Source organism: Esox lucius, chromosome 14 (genome assembly GCF_011004845.1).
Source record: "Esox lucius isolate fEsoLuc1 chromosome 14, fEsoLuc1.pri, whole genome shotgun sequence".
Lineage (NCBI taxonomy): Eukaryota > Metazoa > Chordata > Actinopteri > Esociformes > Esocidae > Esox > Esox lucius.
In genome coordinates, this window is record NC_047582.1 from 27,529,882 (window position 1) to 27,551,320 (window position 21,439).

Consider the following 21,439-nt stretch of genomic DNA (forward strand, 5'->3'; position numbering starts at 1 on the left):
ATTGACCATTTGTTCCTTGTTAAATCACAGTAAAGGGGCTAGGCTGGCGTAAGTGGCAGTCTAAGACCTGTCTCCAGTGCACCGCTGCATTGTGGGTTTGAATGTGGCCCTCTGTTCTCCTCTACCCTTCCCCACTGCATCTAACTAAGCGAGAAATACCTGAAAATATCTCCAATCAATCCCAATAAATGACACTCCTACTCCCCGCCTAGTGCTAGCTCGAAACACAGACCGATCGTTTCTTTGTTGGCCGGGAGAGTGGTGAAAGATTGACGTGCGTGTTTAAGCTGGAAGCAGTAGGTGCGTCCACCCCAGGGGCCCAGGCACAGATCTGAGTGGTGACAGGCGTGACAGGCAGTTGTCTGTGTGGGCCATTTGGAGGACCAGGCAGCTCTCTGCCCTCAGGGACCTCGGCTCTAACTGAAGCGATGTGTTTCAGCAGGAGCAGCAGTATAACGGGCAGCAGGGAAACATGCCACCAGGATCAGGAGGTTACAACGCCTTTACACAGGCTGCCGTCAATGCGGTAAGTGGGTGTGTGTGTGTGTGTGTGTGTGTGTGTGCGCGCACACCTTTTAGAAATGCAATGGAATTTGTTGACACGCATTGAAATGCGAGTCATGGATTTCTGTTTCATGGTTAAAAGACCGCAGATTGCAGCTTGTGTGAAAGTAAATGATGGGAGTTGAACTAAAATGTACTGAAACTTTGTCTTCGTTCTCCTACATATCGAATCCCGATTCTCAGCAGGCTGGCCGCGTCATGCCGGGGTACCCCAGTTCCCCTCTAGGGGGAAACCCCACCCCTCCCATGACTCCGGGTAGCTCCATGCCCCCCTACCTGTCCCCTGGTGGGCCTGGGCCAGACACCAAGCCCCCGTACCTCGCCCAGGGCCCCGACGTCAAGCCCAACATCAACTCCCTACAGCCCCCAACTGGTGAGATACACAAACTACAACGCGCATTCGTTCATCGACGTGTTGTTTTCATCGACATGATTGCCGGTCAAATTTCTTCAGGCGTATGCTTGATTAGACAGGACAGGGGTGAAAGATGGAGGAGAGTATTTCTTTGCGACCGGTAGATTGGTCTTGGAACCCATGCTGCATCTGTATATCGGCACCATCTTAGGCCACACGATTCATAGGTTTAATACCTCTAACCCGTGCAGGTAACCCTAGCGACGACCTGCGGCTGACCTTCCCAGTGCGCGACGGCGTGGTACTGGAGCCGTTCCGGTTGGAGCACAACCTGGCAGTCAGCAACCATGCCTTCCAGCTAAGAGACTCTGTCTATAAGACCCTCATGATGAGGTCAGAGCCCCCCCCCCCCCCGTCAGCCAATCACACTGCAATGTGATCCAGTTGGAGGATTTTCATGTAATCAGTGGACTCTGAGGGATTTTAAGGTTGTGTCTTTGTGTCTTGTAAAGGCCTGACCTGGAGCTGCAGTTTAAGTGTTATCACCACGAGGACAGACAGATGAACACTAACTGGCCCGCCTCCGTACAGGTACAATCACACCTACAGGTACCCACTCAAATACACACACTAAACCCAGTACTACACACATTGCAAAATATTACTGTTATCAAGGGTTTTGTACGCATCCTGCTGTACATACACCCATGTCAGAATGGGTTAGGGTGGGTTTGTAAAGTTACACCCTTATCAGAATGGGTTAGGGTGGGTTTGTAAAGTTACACCCTTATCAGAATGGGTTAGGGTGGGTTTGTAAAGTTACACCCTTATCAGAATGGGTTAGGGTGGGTTTGTAAAGTTACACCCTTATCAGAATGGGTTAGGGTGGGTTTGTAAAGTTACACCCTTATCAGAATGGGTTAGGGTGGGTTTGTAAAGTTTTGGGGGAGAGGTTTGCTCCTCTCAAAACTAAAACAATAAGGGGACAGACAAGTTCAACAATTTCCTCTGTTTCCAACAACGTGTGAGTGTGTAAAGGAACAGCTAAGCATGTGACGCACAAGTCGGTCGTAGACATTTGAAGCGCACTTCCGGGTTTTCCAATTGGGAGCATTAAAGGTTGAGGAAAAGGATAGCGAGGACACAACTCCATAAACCTGAATCAATACTTGGTAAAATACTCAGCAGAATACATTTGGCAGAGTGTAAATCCAAGTTTTTGGGGGTTATCCAGTTGATTGCGGACAATTGTGAATTAGCGAACCATTTGGGCCTGGTCATTAGTTAGATGGGGTAGCATTCAGAAGGGTTCAAGGCTACGTAGCATTGCCGATAGAAATACCATCAATAGAACTGATATGATTCCTGACTCTCATACTCTAGTCTGCATGTTGGTTCCACACAATGTATTTCTATTTGAATGTTCCACCAAATCATACCCTATACCGAGTGCAGCCCATATTCATGAAGAGCCTCCGCCTTAGGAGTGCTGATCTAGGATCAGGCTGAAATCCGAAGGTGAAACTGCGCCACTGTTTGCCCCGGGGGCAATTGTTAAGAACCCCCAGGGTCATGGTAACACACAGCGTCGAACAATGACAAAGCTGGAAGACGTGCAAGTGTAGTCATTCACACATGCAAACCCCCGCGTTTCCCAGCTTTGTCTTAATTTGACTACGGTGGAGGTTTTTCACCCGAGATTTCGCCGGGTCTCACCGAGTGGACGGGTCCCCAGCTCCGGGACAGTGAGCGTATAGGGACGTGGTCCTGGATCAGCCCTCCGGCGGCCACTGTCAGGACTGTGCCGAGCGTGTCAGCCGATCCTCCATTCACCTGTCTGTCATGTAGGTGTCTGGTCCTTGCTTACAGGTGAGTGTGAACGCCACACCGCTCACCATCGAGAGGGGCGACAACAAGACCTCCCACAAGCCCCTCTACCTGAAGCAGGTGTGTCAGCCGGGGCGTAACACCATCCAGATCACCGTCACCGCCTGCTGCTGTGTGAGTTCCCGGGGCCCGTGGGGCGGGGGCAGGGGGCGGGGACTGTCTAGAGGGTCGCCGAGGATCCAAATTAACACACGCCCTCTCTCGTTCTCGGGTTCCAGTCCCACCTGTTTGTGCTGCAGCTGGTTCACCGGCCGTCGGTGCGCTCGGTCCTCCAGGGCCTCATGAAGAAGAGACTACTGCCCGCAGAGCACTGTGTCACTAAGAGTGAGTGGAGAACCCCTTCCTGACCGAACCCGCTTGATTGACCCTCACGGGCCGTCACATTTGTCTCATTTCTGACTCCTCTCTCTCTCCCTCCATCAGTCAAGAGGAACTTCAGCAGTGGTACCATCCCCGGGACCCCTGGGCTCAACGGGGAGGATGGTGTGGAACAGACGGCCATTAAAGTCTCACTCAAATGCCCCATTACCTTCAGGCGCATCCAGCTGCCTGCGCGCGGACACGACTGTAGACACATACAGGTGAGAGGCAGAAAGGCTCGTGGAACGCACAAAACAGAAAGACTCATAGGCGCGCACAAGACGGAAATACAGTGTTTTGACCTGGAGTTACATTTAAACTGTGTCTGTCTCTCTGCAGTGTTTTGACCTGGAGTCTTACCTACAGTTAAACTGTGAGAGAGGGACCTGGAGGTGTCCTGTGTGCAAGTATGTTAACAACCACTGTGATCTTTCAGCATGCCTCATCTTTCCTATAGACGAAGACCTGTTGGTTGTTAATCTGTCTGTGTGTGTGTGTGTGTGTGTGTGTGTGTGTGTGTGTTTCCACAGTAAGACCGCTCTATTGGAGGGACTGGAGGTGGACCAGTACATGCTGGGAATTCTAATATACATACAGAAGTATGTCTGGCTGTTATCTGAATTAGTCTGCCCTATTATGCTTATTTTTAGTTCTTCATTAGCTTGACCATAATTTGTTTTACAGCTGAATTTCCTTAAAAAGACTCCTTAGAAATCATTTTGACTGGCCTAGTTTGTCTTCCTTCTGTAAGCTCTCTGTTCACTGCTTCCCTCAGTTCAGACTATGAGGAGATCACCATAGATCCAGTGTGTGGCTGGAGGCCTGTGCCAGTCAAACCGGACATCCACATAAAGGAGGAAGCGGATGGTCCGGTGTTGAAGCGATGCCGGACTGTCAGCCCCAGTCACATGATGATGCCCAGTGTCATGGAAATGATCGCAGCTCTGGGCCCAGCCTCCTCGCCCTACCAGGGCCTGCCACCAGGGGGCAGGAACACACCGGACTACAACACCCAAGGTAGGGAAAAACGAGATGGACACACACCTTGCACATGCGTGCGCACGCAAGCGCCCGCACACACACAGAATTCTCTGGGTCCCCTCATGTGTGTTGTTGAATTGGCAGGTCCAGGATATTCAAGCCAGTCAGGCTTCTCTGACTTCCCCAACACCCCTGGAACTCCCACCCTGAGAGACTTCACATCTCCTGGACCCCCTAACATCTACCAGCAGGACCAGGTAAAACACAGTCTCACCTCAGGCTTCAGTGAAGAATACACACCCGAGGTCTACTCTGTTGTTAGGCAGGGAGTAAACACAAACACACACCCGGGGTCTACTCTGTTGTTAGTCAGGGAGTAAACAAACACACACCCGAGGTCTACTCTGTTGTTAGTCAGGGAGTAAACACAAACACACACCCGGGGTCTACTCTGTTGTTAGGCAGGGAGTAAACAAACACACACCCGGGGTCTACTCTGTTGTTAGGCAGGGAGTAAACACAAACACACACCCGGGGTCTACTCTGTTGTTAGGCAGGGAGTAAACAAACACCCACACGGGGTCTACTCTGTTGTTAGGCAGGGAGTAAACAAACACCCACACGGGGTCTACTCTGTTGTTAGGCAGGGAGTAAACAAACACCCACCCGGGGTCTACTCTGTTGTTAGGCAGGGAGTAAACAAACACCCACCCGGGGTCTACTCTGTTGTTAGTCAGGGAGTAAACAAACACACACCCGGGGTCTACTCTGTTGTTAGTCAGGGAGTAAACAAACACACACCCGGGGTCTACTCTGTTGTTAGTCAGGGAGTAAACACAAACACACACCCGGGGTCTACTCTGTTGTTAGTCAGGGAGTAAACACAAACACACACCCGGGGTCTACTCTGTTGTTAGTCAGGGAGTAAACAAACACACACCCGGGGTCTACTCTGTTGTTAGTCAGGGAGTAAACAAACACACACCCGGGGTCTACTCTGTTGTTAGGCAGGGAGTAAACACAAACACACACCCGGGGTCTACTCTGTTGTTAGGCAGGGAGTAAACACAAACACACACCCGGGGTCTACTCTGTTGTTAGTCAGGGAGTAAACACAAACACACCCGGGGTCTACTCTGTTGTTAGGCAGGGAGTAAACACAAACACACCCGGGGTCTACTCTGTTGTTAGTCAGGGAGTAAACACAAACACACCCGGGCTCTACTCTGTAGTCAGACATGGAGTAAACAAACCCACACCACGTCCCAAGTGCACACGGCTTTGGTAACATCAGGTCTGGTATTATTTAACATGCTCCATTAAGGTCACCTAATGGTTAACAGAAGAATGGGATTGAGGTCGATATAATACTTGGAAGACATTGGCTACATTGTCATTCCAAAACAAACACTTGAAATCTTTATTTCACATAGTTATTTTTTTGGGTTAATGGAATGCGTTGGCAGTACCCTGTGTTGTATCCAGATGCGATTAAACAATATATTTGCATGAATACTGGCAAACTGTCAAAAACTTCAGTGGTGTGTACCTTCATCAAAGTGTACTATTCTTCGCTGTAAATTCGCTGTAAATTCATTGAAATATGTACACACTTGAGATGATGAATTCTACAACCCACAGTATGTCCAAAATAGAATCCTACTCCCAATTGGCCTGAAGCACTAGACAGGCAAACAAAGGTGGTCTGTGTGGTAGACTTTATTGGGTATAGCGTACTACTTGGCATGCTGTGTTTGACTAACCAGTCCGCAACCCCCGAGGATCCATATTTGTTTCCAGATACTGGGTAGAAAAAATCTTGCCCTTCCTTCTCATGACTATTGCTATTTTTGCAAAAAGTTTTTGAATGAGTCTTTCTCATTGTACTGCCCAGACACATTTACTTGTTTTACAGTAGTTATTACATGGTCCTGTAAAATAAAATACAAAGAAAAAGTTCTATAAATGTTTTAAAATGTTTACATGCGCATGGAATAATCGATATACGGCCACCTACTATGACCGCACTCCGAGTAACCAAAGAATCTAGGTACGACAGGCGTCTTTGTAGCTTCTTCACTGGCCACGCCCCCTACTCAAATTACTCACACATTGAACACAGAACAGATGCCAGGTCATTCTCTGGTCAAGCTAATATCTCTTCAACAGATAAACAGAGGACCCTATGGTCTGTTAATTACTCATTTACCTAGGTCACATCATACTAAATGAAACCACCATAGAAATTAATATAAACTCATAACTGCCAATGTAATATAAAATAATAACATCATATATTGCTTTTCAATTTCAAATTTCTATCCCAGTCCATTTAGTTATTTATGTTTTGTAGTTACTTAGATGCATCAGAATGGTTTGGGAAATTCATGAAAATGGAATTGAAGGTCATCGAGTAATGTTTTAGTGAATAAAGACATTGCTTTCAAATGCAGTTTTCACAATATTGTCCTTCTCAATGTGTACTACACTTTCCTGAGACTCAGTGGAAGTCTTACCTTTAATTACCTTTAATTACCTTTAATTAAAAGGCGACTCCTCTCTTGTGGTATCTGGGTGTGTGTCTGGGTGCACGCATGTGAGAGTAGGTGTGTGTGTGTGTGTGTGTGTGTGCGCACCTCTACGTCTGTGGGGGTGTTTGTGGAGTGTCGTGAAGAGTGTCGTGAAGAGTGTCGTGAAGAGTGTCGTGAAGAGTGTCGTGAAGATTGTGTGTGTTAGGGTTAGATTTGGAGTTAAGGTTTAGAGTTAGCCTAGAATTAGGCATAGAGTTAAGGTTATGGTTACAATTAGGTATTGGGGGTTAGGTTTAGGTGTTAGGCTTATGTAAAGGTTAGGATACGGAGGTAAATGTTAGGGTTATGGTTAGGTTTAGGGTTGGGGGTAACAAAGTATTGTTAAAGTCTTATTTTACATGCATATGGAGGGGAACATCCGTTGCTACCTGGTCTTTTCCAACCAATATGGAGGTATTTCTCCTTTAAATCAGGAAAGACAACGCAGGGTTGAGAACAGAAGGCCACATTGCCCTGATGAACAGATGTTTCATCCTGCCAGACAGGCTACTCTGATGACCCATCTAAGACCAAAAGGTTAACAGCAGAACACTACTGGCCTAATAAAGTCATAAAGGTCCTTAAGACTGTAAAGAACCTACAGCTCCACCAACATAGGCCACTATATTACCTTTAACAGAGTTCACTATCAAAGAGGAAGAGACGGGACTAAAACAAGAATGCAGTCAATGGTTTAAGTACAACCTTAAGACACAGGTGTTATCACAAGATTCACTATTCTGAGTCATTCTAAGTCCACTTCAGTCACAGTCTGCTCGAAGTGGCTTTGAATAAAAGCATTGGCTGAATGACCAATTCAGTACTTTAGTTTAACTTGTAGCCACTTACTGGGGTGAGTGGTAGTGCGTACGTGTGTTTGTCTAAAGTATAGTATTCATTTAAGCTAGTATGTACGATTTATCGTTTCCTGTTGGCTTGTGTGTAAAGTCGATAGCTTTTTGATTGGGCCTGGAGGAGACTGCATTCACACACACTTGCACAAACATGCAGGCGCTCATGCCTGTCACACACACAGCTGCTCAGCTATACAACAAAGATTTTTGGAGTAACACAGTATGTATCACCCCCTTTTGATACACATACAGGACCCAAACACATAGAGGATCCCTTTCCTTCCATAGTTATGTAACATGTTACTACTAATGCATTCACAACTGTTAAACAGCCCTGAATATAACCTCCAAATAACATCATACAATTTTAAACTCCATATCCCCCCCCCCCTTTTTCTCACCTACATTTCTTCCTTTTCCGCCACCTTTTTTTCTCCTCTCTCTTTCCATCAGATGTCCCACTCTGGCCGTATGGACCCTTCCCATAATGCCCTGCAGCAACAACAACAACAGCAGCAGCATCAACAGGGTCTCCACAGTAATCAGAGTCTCGGAGGTGGCGTTGGTGGACAGATGCAGCAGCGGAACTCCAATACCCAGAATGCCCGGTTGCAGACAGAGGGCTCTTTCGGCCTTGGCGGTCCTGGAGGAGAGGGACCTGATCACACCCTGGATGTAAGTGACTACCTCCGCCCATTCTAGACACGGAAACTCGTAACCGATACCTTTACAGCACGGTACACCATGGTAGCCAGTACATATACATACACGGCAAAAACAGGTTTTCTCCTTGTGAGATTGAGCAACAGCCGCAATGGCAAACATCCACTTTGGAAAAAGTGTAAGTTACACGTTGGGTTTAAGAATGCAACACCAATGACGAAGTGGCTGTGATTCATGCAGGTGTCGGGTTAAGTGTGTACATGTGATGCATGCAGTGCCACCGCAAAGTCCTGTTTTGGGCATTCTTAGTGATATTGCTGGTGTGGATTTTGGACTTGGCCCGTTGGGGTGGTTTTATACTAACCCCCACCCTCCCTCTTTCACTGGGGACGGGGTGAACCCGGTGCAGGGGAGGAACATCCACAGATCATTCTACTACGACAACCGTAAGACAACCATAAGACAACCGTTAGACCACAGTAAGATAACCAACCGTAAAGCAACCACACAGAAAGACAGCAAGCTGCTCGTTCAGTGATACTGTGGATTGAGTTATACTGGGCATGCGGAACTGAAGCTACCTTCACTCTTGGAAAGAGCTTGTTTTTTGCCACATCCATGTGCCACAAACAAACCTTTCTATCTAAGTCTTCCTCTTTCTGTACCCCTTTCTGCTTATTCGAAATCAGTTAATTTCAAGACGCTTTATTGGCATGAAAAGCCGAACCACACGTGCCAATCAATGACAATGATAACACTGTCTTCTCCTTCCCCTCTCCTTTCCCCTCCACCTCCTGCACCCGTCCATCCCCATCTAGCTTCTCCCTGAGCTGACCAATCCAGATGAGCTGCTGTCCTACCTGGGTCCTCCAGATCTACCTAGCAACAGTAACGACGACCTGCTCTCTCTGTTCGAAAACAACTGAAGACTCAATTCCTTGCTTGCTTAGGACAGCTTTATCTATACCAGAAGGGGGATAGAGGAGGACAGGTGGGGGGGGGGGGGGTTGGGTGTTCAGAGAGGGATTCTTGTTTTCATTCCCCATGTCTACCCATCCATACCTTCTATAGACCATAGCTACATGCCTTCCACAAGGTGATGAGGTGAATGACAGATTCAGACATGACTGTTCCTCTGTCCGGGAACTCTGTCAAGACTGTAGCGTTTTTAGACCCATTGTGAAGTGTCTCATTGGACTCTGAATCTTTTAAATAAAAACAAAATCCCGAAGAGTGATGCGCAAGACAGTACGTGGGACTGCCTGCACTGGCCAGCAGCTAGAACTGAAATTTGATGTTCTTATAAACAAACACACAAGCCGAAGGATTTATCAGCTTTTTAAAGGATATTTTTAGAAACACAAAAGAAAGTGTTATATTGGCTTTCCATTGTGTATTTATCATTATGGAACATGTCTTTGAATGAGGAACAGACAGTTGTTCTCAATTGATATGTCTTTGCGTCATAAAGAAACTATATGGTGTTGTACTTTCTGAAGGGGATTTATGAATGCTAAAACAAAAGTATGAAGCAGTGACACCAAGACAGACAACATCTATACCTTCAGATGATGTCATGCTGAGGTAGCACAAAAAAAAGAGATTAGGAGAAGAAAAGAAAAAATCCTACCCTGATCTATAGACAACATTAAAAAGACACAGAGAGAGAATATGGGTTATTTTAGGTGAATAACTGGATTGAGTGGGGAGGAGGGGATGGCTTGAGCCAGGTGAGTCAGAAACCAGACATTGGAAACTCACCTCCAGACACACCCTTGTTTGTCTTTGCCTCCTTTCACATTTTATTAATTAAGCAGACATTCTTGTATAGTGGCTTGCAGGAGCTATTAGAGTTTAGTGTCTTGCTCAAGGACAAAACAGCTGATTTTTCACCTTGGTGTGTCAGTGGTTCGATCTAGCCACCTTTCAGTTACTGTTCAGAGACTCAACCACTGAGGGATCGGCCTCCTGCAACAGTAGCTATACATTTACTAAACATTTAAATATGTACCGACACATTTGTGATAATGTGAAGCTTCCATCTGTTAAAATAAAAAGCCTTCTGAATACAGGACTTGTGCACTGATTGAGATATGTGGTAGAGTTGTGCTCACCATGTCAGGGAGTGAATATGCTCTTTACCTTCCTCTCCAGCCCAGAAACATACTTTTAAAACAGCCTTTCTGGTTTCTCTCTCTGGGTCTTTAATTGTCTTTGACGTCATCATTGCTTTGTAAAGATTTTGTGTGACAGGCCGAATTGTTCTGGGCACCCAAAGTTGGATTTGTATTGTGCAATGTTTCTGTTCAAGAATATCTGTGTATCATTCTTTTTTTATAATCATGATAATATTGTTGTTAGAGTAATTAAAATGTTGGTAAAGTTGTGCACATCTGTCTTATATATGTTTAAACTAGCAGCAGTGTGTCAAATTCATGATGCCTGTATTCACAAATGAATTATATGGACAGGGGTGCTTTGAGAAACAGTGTGAATACGGCCCATGATTTGAGACTGTACAAGGGACTTCCGAGACAAGACCAATATCTGCTTGGTAAAAATTTCTCATGTTTTATTCTTGTCTAGATGATGATGATACTTAGAGGCCCTTGTCAGTATACAATTAGTAACATGTTGAATTGTCCTATTTAACTGCACACCAGTTTTTCTAAAGATGATTGTGAAATATTTCCATTATGTTTTATAAGTAAAATATGTTCCTTCTGATCGTGTTTCCGTAGTTGTCTGTTTACAGTTATTTGACCGTCAAGCTAGCAGATGTGTGTGATACAGGGGAGAACCACTGAGGTATATCCCACTGATGTCATTTCATGTTAACCAGACCCCAGGCTCGAGTCAGCAACCAGATACAATCGATTCACCCGCAACATTTCAGGCGTGGCCCCATACATGCCGTAGCTCGCGCAGGCAGACGTAATCACACACAAAGCACATTGCTAATCTGGCATGAAATGGATTACTCAGAATTCGTGCAAAAACGTTTTCATTACAACAGTTTCACATACTGTCGACGGGGGCTTTACCAGTGGTGAGCGAAACAACATTCCGGTTCCAATTTCGCCATACAGATTCGTGAATAACGCTTATTTGAGCCATCATGGCGATTTTATTCGGCGGGAGACGCCCTGAAATTCACACCGTACAAACCTACCACAGCGAAAACAGACCCACTCTTACCCTGGCTACGAATTGGACAGAATGCGATGTCGTCATTCGTTTGAACCACAATGGGCCAATCCCAATGACAATCGCTAGTCCGTCCCTAAAAAGTAGCGGATCAAACGGGCGTGCAGGGCAAGAAAACGTTGTTCTAATTTATTCACCCGAGAGACATTCAATTGGTTGAATATGGTGTCTATCAGTGATTCCAGTCATTTTATTGGGTTGCAATGGTACTTGGGACCTTCCTTAGCGCGCATATATATTTTGTGTACACTGTAGTGTTTCCGTTCCGATTCAGCTGCGGCACCGTCGAGTAATCGCATTCTGTACTCGTGCATTTTCACGAAATTAAAAACCTGTTTAATTCCAATCATGCCTAACCCTAAAGTTTACTTCGACATCAGTATCGGCGATGCCCCCGCCGGTAGGATTTTAATGGAGGTAAGTGGCAGAACGGATTATTAAAATGAATCAACTTTCTGCTTTACCAAACTTTCGAGCTGAAATAATTGCTAATGTCACAATTTCTGCTCTTGCTTCTAGTTGGATAGTAATAACTATGCACCCGGGATACCGTCAGACTCGTCCCCCACGTGTTCTATATTTTGACATGTTGACTAACTCTTAACTAGCAAACTAGCCAGGTAACGTTTCTTTTACTGAAACCTCAACTTTGCGCTTAAGTAGCTACCACTCCCCCACAATCCAATTCAAACAATGTCTAACGTTTATCACTCGAGATAACGAATTCTTTTTTAATGTTACTTGTCCAGTTGTGCGCTTCCTGGGGTTTTAACGACATTTAATTAAAGATAACATGTTGTACCCTGTTCATTCCAATCACGATGACTGTTGCACGGAATCTGAATTGTTTCTGAAATATGGATTGAAGCGCGTTTATCACGGTCGTAACTTGTAAAATAACGGTTCTTGTCTATCGTTTTCGCTACGCTAACCACGAGCTATTCCTGCAAATTTAAAGCAGTGTGCCCTTTTTAAGGTAAAGGGTGTTCTGGAATGAAATATGAACATGGCTGGTTTGTTTCTAAATTTTTCCGGATATGCAATTTTTAACCGGACGCCATTTTCAGATTTTTTTTTTCATGGCAAATGTAGAAGCCAGATCAGATGCCATTTTGAAAGAGGTAATGGAAGTGTACACCGTCCCGAAAAACCTCATCGTAGACGATGTAGTTAAATTTGGTGCAGTTGAGAAATCCAGAATGTTGCTTGTTAATTACAGCAACGATGTACCCTTTATTTACGCCCGCAATTGTAATGGACTGCTGTCATTTTCTAGTCATATGTGCAGCGGTGTAACGTTACGCTACAATCCGGGTTTTTCATTATTGCGTCGGGATACGCGTTAAAGTTGCCATTTATAAACAAACCTAGATCGTCATGGCGTGCCTGGGAAGTCTAATTGCCATAAATATGTTAACGCAGTGGCGGATTCTGATCATTCGGATGTGCGGTGGCACACTCTTTTGTTGCCCCACTAGATCGTCCCGGGGCACGTGGACGTGAAGGCGCGCATATACATCCGCAAGGCCTGCGCAAATTCCCAAGAACATAATTACTTTCTACTTCAGGACACAAATTATACAATGTCTTTATAATTGGGAAATTGATGGTTTGTGGTACTTGTGTCATTCTCTTGTGGTTTTGAACAATTGTTCTCCAACCTTTTGTTATCCCGTGGGATGGAGCACGTGGCCCTGCAGCTGACTCCATTGTTTACGATGCAGAGGCCATGACGCCAATAGCAGGCTTCGTCTTGTGGTGCTTCATAGGCTCAACTAGTCCATTCGGTCTGTAGGACTAGATGTTGTTCTAAAGCCTGTCCTGAATCTTGATATCAAAAATATAGTTTGCACAACCATGAACACCACCTACATAGGTCTAGTTTGGCCAACGTTATCCTACTGCATTGGCCCAATGCCAATGGTGGTGACTTCCCTTTTCCAGTTGATCTTGTTCCTCATCTGAGTGGAAAAGTACTGGTCTCCAGATGTGGGTGTGTCTGGGGTTGGAGGGAGGGAAGTAGGGAGGAGAGTAGCTCTGTCGAGACACTGCGCTTGTACAGAAATACTCTAGATGGGCAAACTCTGTCTCTCCTTACACCCATTATGTATCCTACCCATGTTATAATGGCTGGTGCTTTGACTGATGGGTGCAGTCATTGAAGGATTTAATTAGAATCATTTGGATGCTAGCTCCATACCAATGTTGGCGTCTGTTACGAAAATGAATATTTTTAATGGTTTGCTGAAACCATTTCCTTGTTCCTGCTCTTATGGAGTTACAATAGTGAGATGGCTTGACTAATTACTTGAATATTTATAAGGAAGGTTTATTTCTTTGAGCTAGCTATTGAGGTTTTATTGGTCTGCTTGCTACAGGCGTCTTTTCTTTGAATGCAATGAAACAATGAATCTCCATTCCTGTTCAGTGAATGAAGGAGGCTGAACTCCAGAGGTAGAAGCTAATCGAGGGGTCAAACTGAGCACAAGAGTTCTTCTCCAAGCAGGTGGCTGCCCTTAGCTCATGCCCACAAAGCACATTTGGGGGTTATGTATTAGGGGTTTGGAGGTTTTAAATGCCGGTGACCGGTGTTTCATTAAACAGTACAGAATGGGGGGGGAAACTACTTTTCTGCATCTAAGATGTTTATCATCACCCAATTTCCTGATCATACAAATAATTACAACACATGCTAGACTTTTTTTTTTGTAAGCGTTGTAGCTGCTTGCTTAGGCGGAGGTGCAACACCAGTGCATACAATGATAGCTGCTGGGGTTGGCAAGTGCGTACTGGGGTTGGCGAGTGAACATCCAAGCATTTCTGGTATGGGTGTTTGTTATTCATTCTGTTTACATAGTTGTCAATATATTAAACAAATCTTATTCATAGAGCCTGTCTATTCCAGTGGTTCCCAACTCCAGTCCTCGAGTGCCCCCCCCAACAGCACGCTTTGTAACCCTGGATAAGCACCCCCAAGTCAACTAAATGAGAGCCTGGTACTTAGTTGACAACTTGAATCAGCTGTGCTTGGCTGGGGCTACATTCAAAATGTGTACTGTTGGGGTACTCAACATCTGTAGCTACTGGTCTATACTGTCCATTGCCGGAGTTCGAAATAAGAACAGTTAAACATTAAATCTAATGTTGACATACTTGGATAAGCAAGTCATCATGGTGTCATTATATAACTAGTTAATGGGTTTTGTACACTAATGTTCAATATTTGGAAAATGTGGAATTGTCACTAGCTATCATGATTGCTATTCAGGCAATACAACTTACATCTGGCAGATATGGGTCATTAAAGCTAGTGAAAGGTAAATCTGTCCGCTTTGGCTTGTAACAAGCAAACCGAATCAACACTGTTTGTGGAAGTAAATGTAACCCCAGTTGCTCATGTTAACTAAGCCAGCAACTTCTGGGATAAGGATGGTGCTAACAGCACCTGCAGTTACATTTTACGCTCAGTGTTTACACCTGAATGCTCAGACCTGGAGGTGGACACAACAAAGTCAGACAAAATTGATTTCATTTGCGATGTAGGTTTTCCCATCAGTATGCTTGCTAATGTTGTTGGCTACTTAAATACAAAACCTTTGGCGGTTTTCTCCCCTTCCCACTCATTGTTCGCTTACAGTCCTGTATTTTTAGGTGTTCTTAAACGTTACACGCACGTCCCGTTTGTCATGTCGCTAGTGTAGTGTTCAATGATTACATGTGATTATTTGTTCTATTTTTCATAGTGCTTTGATGCACAAGGAGTTAGGACATGCTCTTTAAAAGAAACCCTTCTAGTGTTGTCAGTGAATTCACGAGGCTAGATTTAAGGTGACAAGCAAGCTGATCTGCTCTAAGGATGCTTTACTGAAGCATGTGTTCTCTGAAACATGGTAGCACAATGAATCAGTATATTCTCTATGGCACTCAGTCACTGCATTAGAGCTTAATCATTACCTGTGTGCTGGGTAATTCCTCCATTGCGTTCATTCCCCAAATGTAATGTTCCAGATATCCCAGCCAAATATTTAGGCACAAAATGGACACACTGTGGAGCCCTGCTTCTATTACTCTTTTCCCCGCCCATCTCAATGCCTTTAAAAGTATTTGGAAACGCTTATCCTAGATCAGTAACTTGATGCAGGGAATTAAAGCAGTACCATTGGTCTTGCTAGTAGTCTGAGCAGGTGGGTGATTTGAGATGGGTGTCAGGTTGTGACAACATTCTTATGGAGTACAGAGATCGGGCTGAATGGATTCAGCTGTAAGTGGTGGAGCACAGACTCTTGTAACAACGGCTCTACACATTGGAAGCATTTTGCCTACTTTTTTGCATTGAAGCAGAGTATGAATATGCAGGTTGCTGTTGCTATAGCGCACAATCTGGCCCGCTGTGTTCAAAATGTTCAGTTTCATAGCCGGACATGACAATGCCTTATTTATATTTACTTGTGCTCTGAGGCTGCCGTATGCTAACGGAAAGATGAAAGACCTGTGCCGAGACATACCCAGTGTTAATCTTATGGCCCTTAAAGTGGCTGGTGAAATGGTTCCCTTTGACTTTGTTTAAATGTGGCTAACAAGAAAATTGTCAATATAGCATGTTAATACTTTCTGGGAATACATTTGTGTCCTTGTGTAATATTTTTTATTTTTTTTAAGCTGTTAGTCAAGGAAATGTCCCATAGTAGCTGTAAATCCTTTGGTGTAAACTGCACAGACCTTATGAAGCTAGAGTTCAGTAACTCCTGTAGCTGTAGTGGCTAGTTGGTGTCCCTCATGTGATTTGTTGCAAGTGCCCAGCTCCTGTAGCGATGCCCCACCGGTCACCACAATGGCCTTGTGATTCTCACATGGGGAGTTGTCCCCATGTCAGACTGGGTAGAGGAGTGGCTGTATCGTTCCCTGGTCTGCATTGGTTCCTGTAGTCAAGTGCCAACCCAGCCTTAGAATGATCACATTGTCCATCAGTGATAACTCTTACTCTGTGCGCTTTTGTTGGAGTAATGTTAACGCAATTCCTTTTTTTGTTTGTTGCAGCTTTACGCTGACGTGGTTCCCAAGACCGCAGGTAAGATGCTCTTAGCCGAATCAATTCCTCTTGACACTGAGAATACCTGAGATTCACGTTATCTGCAAGTGATGTTTTTCTCACGATGGTCTTCCAAGCCTTATGGTTGTGACGAAACTGCTATGGCAACCAAACTGATGCAGTCCTCCTGAGTCTTCAATGGTGCTTCTGTCATGTCATCCACTTCAGTCCCGTTAGCCTTTGTTTCTGGTGGCATGCATGTTCCCTTCAGAGCGTGCTGCGTTACCAAATGCATTGCTGTGTGACTACAGTTCATAAATGCAGTGACGCAGCTGATGCATGTAAAAGCTTGTGTGCAAGGCAGCTTCCTATTGGTAAGCAATACCATTTGAAGGCCTGGCCCGCTGTGTGAATGGGGTTTCGCTGGGCCAAGTTGGAGCCCAGCCTTTTGTGTCCTGGTTGTCAGCCTGTGAACGAAGGCCTTTAGACATGGCCTATTTACAGCTTCTGTCACCACAGAGCGCCTCAGCGGACTACTGCTGCAGTGCAGAACGTGTGGTTGGCGGGCGGTTGTGCTTTATGGCTGTCAGGTGTGCGTGGGTGTATTAAACTAACCTAAGTATATGGCGTTGGTCCCATGAGCAGAGAGAAAGAGCCCAAGCCATTTAAATGTGCTATGAGTCGCCCTCTGATCAGTGTGGCATATCAAGCTGATTCAATTGTTGCGTTCTAATGAAACAAGTGCTTTTGATATTGTTATGGGGGGGGGGAAGGCTGTTTGACACTAAGCTTTGAGTGCTGGACTTGGCATGTGCATGCTGTTAATGTGGAGTCAGTGGTGCCCCAATATAACGGTTTATGGTGGTATAATATTTGGCTGTAGTAAGGAGTGTCAGTGTATGGACTGCATGCTCAGTAGTGTTTTATCTGCAAACCGTCTCAGGGATGCTTTTGTTACTGCCTGACCTGGCTGTTGTAATTTCAGGGTGAATTTCTTCTGAAATCTTCAGTGTCCTTGTCAACAATGAAAAATGTTTTACATTTTAAATCCAGAATACCAGTATCGTGCTTGCCTTCAAATGTGACTTGTGTGTATTCTAGCGCTAGGTCAGTGGCTGAAAAGCATGTTTAGCATTTGACACCCACTCTGCCTACACGCAAGCATGCAGTCACTAATACCCATTTCTTACCTTGCAGAGAACTTCCGTGCGCTGTGCACTGGGGAGAAGGGCTTCGGCTACAAGGGCTCCAGCTTTCATCGCATCATCCCCGGGTTCATGTGCCAGGTGAGGGGTTAGACGGTGATGCCCGTGACTACTTTGGCTCAGTGTGCCCTAGGCTGGTTCCGTTGCACTTGGCCATTCATGTCCTCATTGGTCATGCAACTTAACTATTTGCTGTCTCTCAGGGTGGTGACTTTACCAACCACAATGGAACTGGGGGTAAGTCCATCTACGGCAACAAGTTTGAAGATGAGAACTTCACCTTAAAGCATACAGGCATGGGCTGTCTGTCCATGGCCAACGCTGGGCCCAACACCAATGGATCCCAGTTCTTCATCTGCACTGCGAACACTGACTGGTGAGATGCAACTGTCTGGTTCACTGTTTCCTTAAGTCATTTACTACACGTTCTCTGCAAGTGATGTTCATTTCACGATGGTCTTCTAAGCCTTACGGTTGTGATGAAACCGCCTAATGGCAACAGACTGATGCAGTCCCCTCCCCCCCCCCCCCCCCCCCCCTCTCAATGCTCCCAGCAACAGCACTCTAGAGCCCACTGGTGGACTGTCATCTGTACTGCATGTCAGGGCGCAACTTGTCTGTGAACCCTGACAGAGGCTTCTAATGCAATTGTATGATGTTAGTAAAGGTTATGGGTGACCATAAAGCAAAACAGTATATATAACTTCATGTCATAATGCTACTAGCCCTGACTCTACTCCGGGGCTGACTTATGTTAACGTACGGGGAAGTAGCGGGACACCAGTTTAGTTTTAACACATTCCATAGCTGTCATTTCTGGGGATATAAATGTTTCTATAGTTCCTGATTGACCCAGTCTTCAGGAATCCCGCAGCACCAGCTTGTTGAGGAACCACTTTGCTGTGACTGTAGTCGATTTCCTAGACTGGCTGTGAACTCTCGCCCTCTCTAGGCTGAACGGCAAGCACGTTGTGTTCGGCAAGGTCGTGGAAGGGATCGAAGTCGTCAGTAACATGGAGAGAAAAGGCTCCTCCAGCGGCAAGTGCAGTGCCAAGGTTGTCATCGCTGACTGTGGCCAGCTCTGAGCACCCCGTCCACCCCCTGCAAACCCTCCCTACATCACCCCTCATCCGTCTCCCCCTATCCCTCCCATGGTGTCAAACATTCCCATGTCAGATTTATTTTACATTCCTCTCCCTTAATGAACGGTTTGTCCTTCATCTAAACTTGTTTCATTTGTGGCTTTTTTTTTTTTGTTGGCATTTTTGGATTGTCCCATCAGGACCACATTTGTTTAACAAAATCTAAATAAAGTGGTTAAAGACTCCTTAAAGTGGTCTGTGGGTGTCAATGAAAATTGGATTCAAGGTTTAAGTGCATGAGTTCTGTATATAGCGTTCTACACAACATTTGCGAGGATACATTTTTGGTCTGGTAATATGAACTGTTGCTCAATTCAAATGATCACTAAATATTGTTTTCCTAGTACTATACACTTGCTAGTGAATGTTCCACTTCTCAGTATCCTGTAAGAAAATTGTCTGAGTATTTTGCATCCATTGGCTGACTGGTGAACTTCTTTGGATTTAAATGTTTCCCCTTCAAATGTTTCTTTTGCTTATGTATCATGCTTCTAATGGACTTCACCAATATCTAAACTCATGCTATAAATGCCACTCAAGGCAGGAAAAGGGTTTTGCACTTCACCTTGTTTGACAAAATTGGGACTCAAGTAGAACTGTTCAACACACCACTAGAGGTTGACAAAGTCACACTATTTACGCACTTGGTGTTTAGCATTACAAGCTACTATAAGTGATGCTTTGTTTGATTTCTGTCCATGCCTTTCTGGTAGCAGTGCTGTTAAATATTGCAGTTCAAGTCTCTTTCCGAGCCATTTTCCCTGGCAGCCAAAGTGCTTGTTCCATTGTATTCTGGAAAAGGGTCCCCATTCACACCTCTCGTTACTGCCTTCAGTCTGGCAGACTATAAATATATACGTAGTCAATTTCTGTATAGGGCCATGTCAGTGTTTACTTTGAGACAAAGTAGATGGATTCAGTGACATGCTTTGCTTAAATCCTAAAAACAATAGTTTGTTAAATAGCCTCGCAGTGTGTGTACTTTACGTAGTGACAGGTTTGAGCTTTACTCTTAAGCCTTCCATTCGGCTGGTCTTTACTACAGATTTGGGGTTGGGTATTTGCGTTAGGTTTAGGACTTAGGGATAGGTCATTGAGGTAGGTATGATTACATTTTTATGGTACTAGTTTACCTGTTGTCACCTTTAATAAAACATTTGTGTGCGCAGAGCAGTCAGGTAAACAATTTAATTGCCCTATAACCATTAGAAACCTTTCCCCAGTCTCAGGCCTTATTACAATACTGAACCATCAGTCTGCAAGAGGAAAGCGTTAAAGGCTTCATGATTCTGATGGAAGTCAGTGCAGTGGAGGTAATGTCACACACTGGGGATGTAGCACCTGGGTACCAGCTCCAGGGTATTTGTTTTCAGACATGCAGCAAGATAAATTTTACTTCTGCATTCAGCCTAACCCAAATGAATCTAAGGTGCAGGAAGTGATTTGGGTTACCGGTCTTCAAGACAAAACCAATTGTTTACCTTGTCTGCCTCGGGATTCAATTTTGTATTCTTTCATATACAGGTGCTAGTCCTATAATTAGAATATCAAAAAGTTGATTTGTTAGTAATTCCATTCAAAAAGTGAAACTTTTATATTATATTCATTACACACAGACTGATATATTTTCAAAACTAATGAAAATCCCAAATTCAGTATCTATGAAAATTTGAATATTACTTAAGACCAATACAAAAAAGGATTTTTAGAAATGTTGGCCAACTGAAAAGTGTGAACATTAAAAGTATGGGCATGTACTGTTGGAAAATGAAATCTGCATCTCCATAAAGTTAGTCAGCAGCAGGAAGCATGAAGTGCTCTAAAACTTCCTGGTAGACGGCTGCATTGACCTTGGACCTCAGAAAACACAGTGGACCAACACCAGCAGATGACATGGCACCCCAAACCATCACTGACTGTGGAAACTGTCCACTGGACTTCAAGCAACATGGATTCTGTGCCTCTCCTCTCTTCCTCCAGACTCTGGCCTTTTGTGTCTTGCCCTCCTTGTGCAAGGTGTCAATGGTCGTCTTTTGGACAGCTGTCAAGTCAGCAGTCTTCCCCATGATTGTGTAGCCTACAGAACTAGACTGAGAGACCATATAAAGGCCTTTGCAGGTGTTTTGAGTTAATTAGCTGATTAGAATGTGGCACCAAGTGTCTTCAATATTGAACCTTTTCACAATATTCTAATTTTCGGAGATACTGAATTTGGGGTTTTCATTAGTTGTCAGTTATAATCATCAAAATTAAAAGAAATAAACACTTGAAATACATTATACACTTTTTGAATGGAATTACTGAAATAAATCAACATTTTGATGATATTCTAATTATATGACCAGCACCTGTATTGTTGACATGCTCTGACTGCTTGGTTGCCGGCCAGTGTTTTGGTGTCTCATACATTCTCTGTTGGGGCAGAATACAAATCAGAAATGATTGCTACTAGGCAGTAGTACTTAAGCCTGGTATGTTTAGGTACCGGAAACAGTCGACATTTTGAAGGAGGTAGGTACAACCATAGATATAATGGGTACAACCACAGGGGAAAGAGGTATGAACAGAGGCAATCCTGCTAGGTGATTTGCGCATGTGCCAAGAACACGGTTAGGGATTCCG

The 21,439-nt window shown here is 44.6% G+C and overlaps 2 protein-coding genes and 2 non-coding genes across 15 annotated transcripts in view; all 4 read left to right on the forward strand.

Annotated features, from left to right (window-relative positions):
- The window catches only part of zmiz2 (zinc finger, MIZ-type containing 2), a 28,377-nt gene extending 17,416 nt beyond the window's left edge, over window positions 1–10,961 (forward strand). For 2 of the 12 annotated variants that reach the window (XM_034296849.1, XM_013137182.4), the window contains exons 8-20: window positions 440–526; window positions 748–937; window positions 1,171–1,312; window positions 1,432–1,528; window positions 2,768–2,920; window positions 3,025–3,130; window positions 3,230–3,387; window positions 3,506–3,573; window positions 3,697–3,765; window positions 3,942–4,183; window positions 4,292–4,404; window positions 8,025–8,246; window positions 8,644–9,162. In XM_034296849.1, coding sequence (XP_034152740.1) covers window positions 440–526; window positions 748–937; window positions 1,171–1,312; window positions 1,432–1,528; window positions 2,768–2,920; window positions 3,025–3,130; window positions 3,230–3,387; window positions 3,506–3,573; window positions 3,697–3,765; window positions 3,942–4,183; window positions 4,292–4,404; window positions 8,025–8,246; window positions 8,644–8,772 — 1,776 coding nt within the window. In that variant the 3' untranslated portion in view covers window positions 8,773–9,162. Of the gene's footprint in view, window positions 1–439; window positions 527–747; window positions 938–1,170; window positions 1,313–1,431; window positions 1,529–2,767; window positions 2,921–3,024; window positions 3,131–3,229; window positions 3,388–3,505; window positions 3,574–3,696; window positions 3,766–3,941; window positions 4,184–4,291; window positions 4,405–8,024; window positions 8,247–8,643 lie in introns of all 12 variants that reach the window. The other 10 variants (XM_034296857.1, XM_034296858.1, XM_034296854.1 and 7 more) reach the window with 10 other exon arrangements.
- Window positions 10,962–11,695: 734 nt separating this feature from the next.
- Window positions 11,696–19,004, forward strand: ppiab (peptidylprolyl isomerase Ab (cyclophilin A)). The gene is made up of 5 exons (XM_010878357.5): window positions 11,696–11,858; window positions 16,479–16,509; window positions 17,668–17,756; window positions 17,879–18,051; window positions 18,628–19,004. The coding sequence occupies exons 1-5, from the start codon at window positions 11,790–11,792 to the stop codon at window positions 18,758–18,760; spliced, it is 495 nt and encodes a 164-aa protein (XP_010876659.1). The 5' UTR covers window positions 11,696–11,789; the 3' UTR covers window positions 18,761–19,004.
- LOC114840901 lies at window positions 16,573–16,656 on the forward strand. The gene has a single exon (XR_003782893.1). It is a non-coding gene; the product is annotated as a small nucleolar RNA SNORD35 (small nucleolar RNA).
- LOC114840902 lies at window positions 18,107–18,191 on the forward strand. The gene has a single exon (XR_003782894.1). It is a non-coding gene; the product is annotated as a small nucleolar RNA SNORD35 (small nucleolar RNA).
- Window positions 19,005–21,439: the final 2,435 nt, after the last annotated feature.

Bases quoted from the DNA above. Each gene is read 5' to 3' on its own strand.
- ppiab (XM_010878357.5), top strand. From the start codon at position 11,790: ATGCCTAACCCTAAAGTTTACTTCGACATCAGTATCGGCGATGCCCCC. The intron at 11,859-16,478 runs GTAAGTGGCAGA...TGTTTGTTGCAG, and splicing joins CCGGTAGGATTTTAATGGAG to CTTTACGCTGACGTGGTTCC. The intron at 16,510-17,667 runs GTAAGATGCTCT...CTTACCTTGCAG, and splicing joins CGTGGTTCCCAAGACCGCAG to AGAACTTCCGTGCGCTGTGC.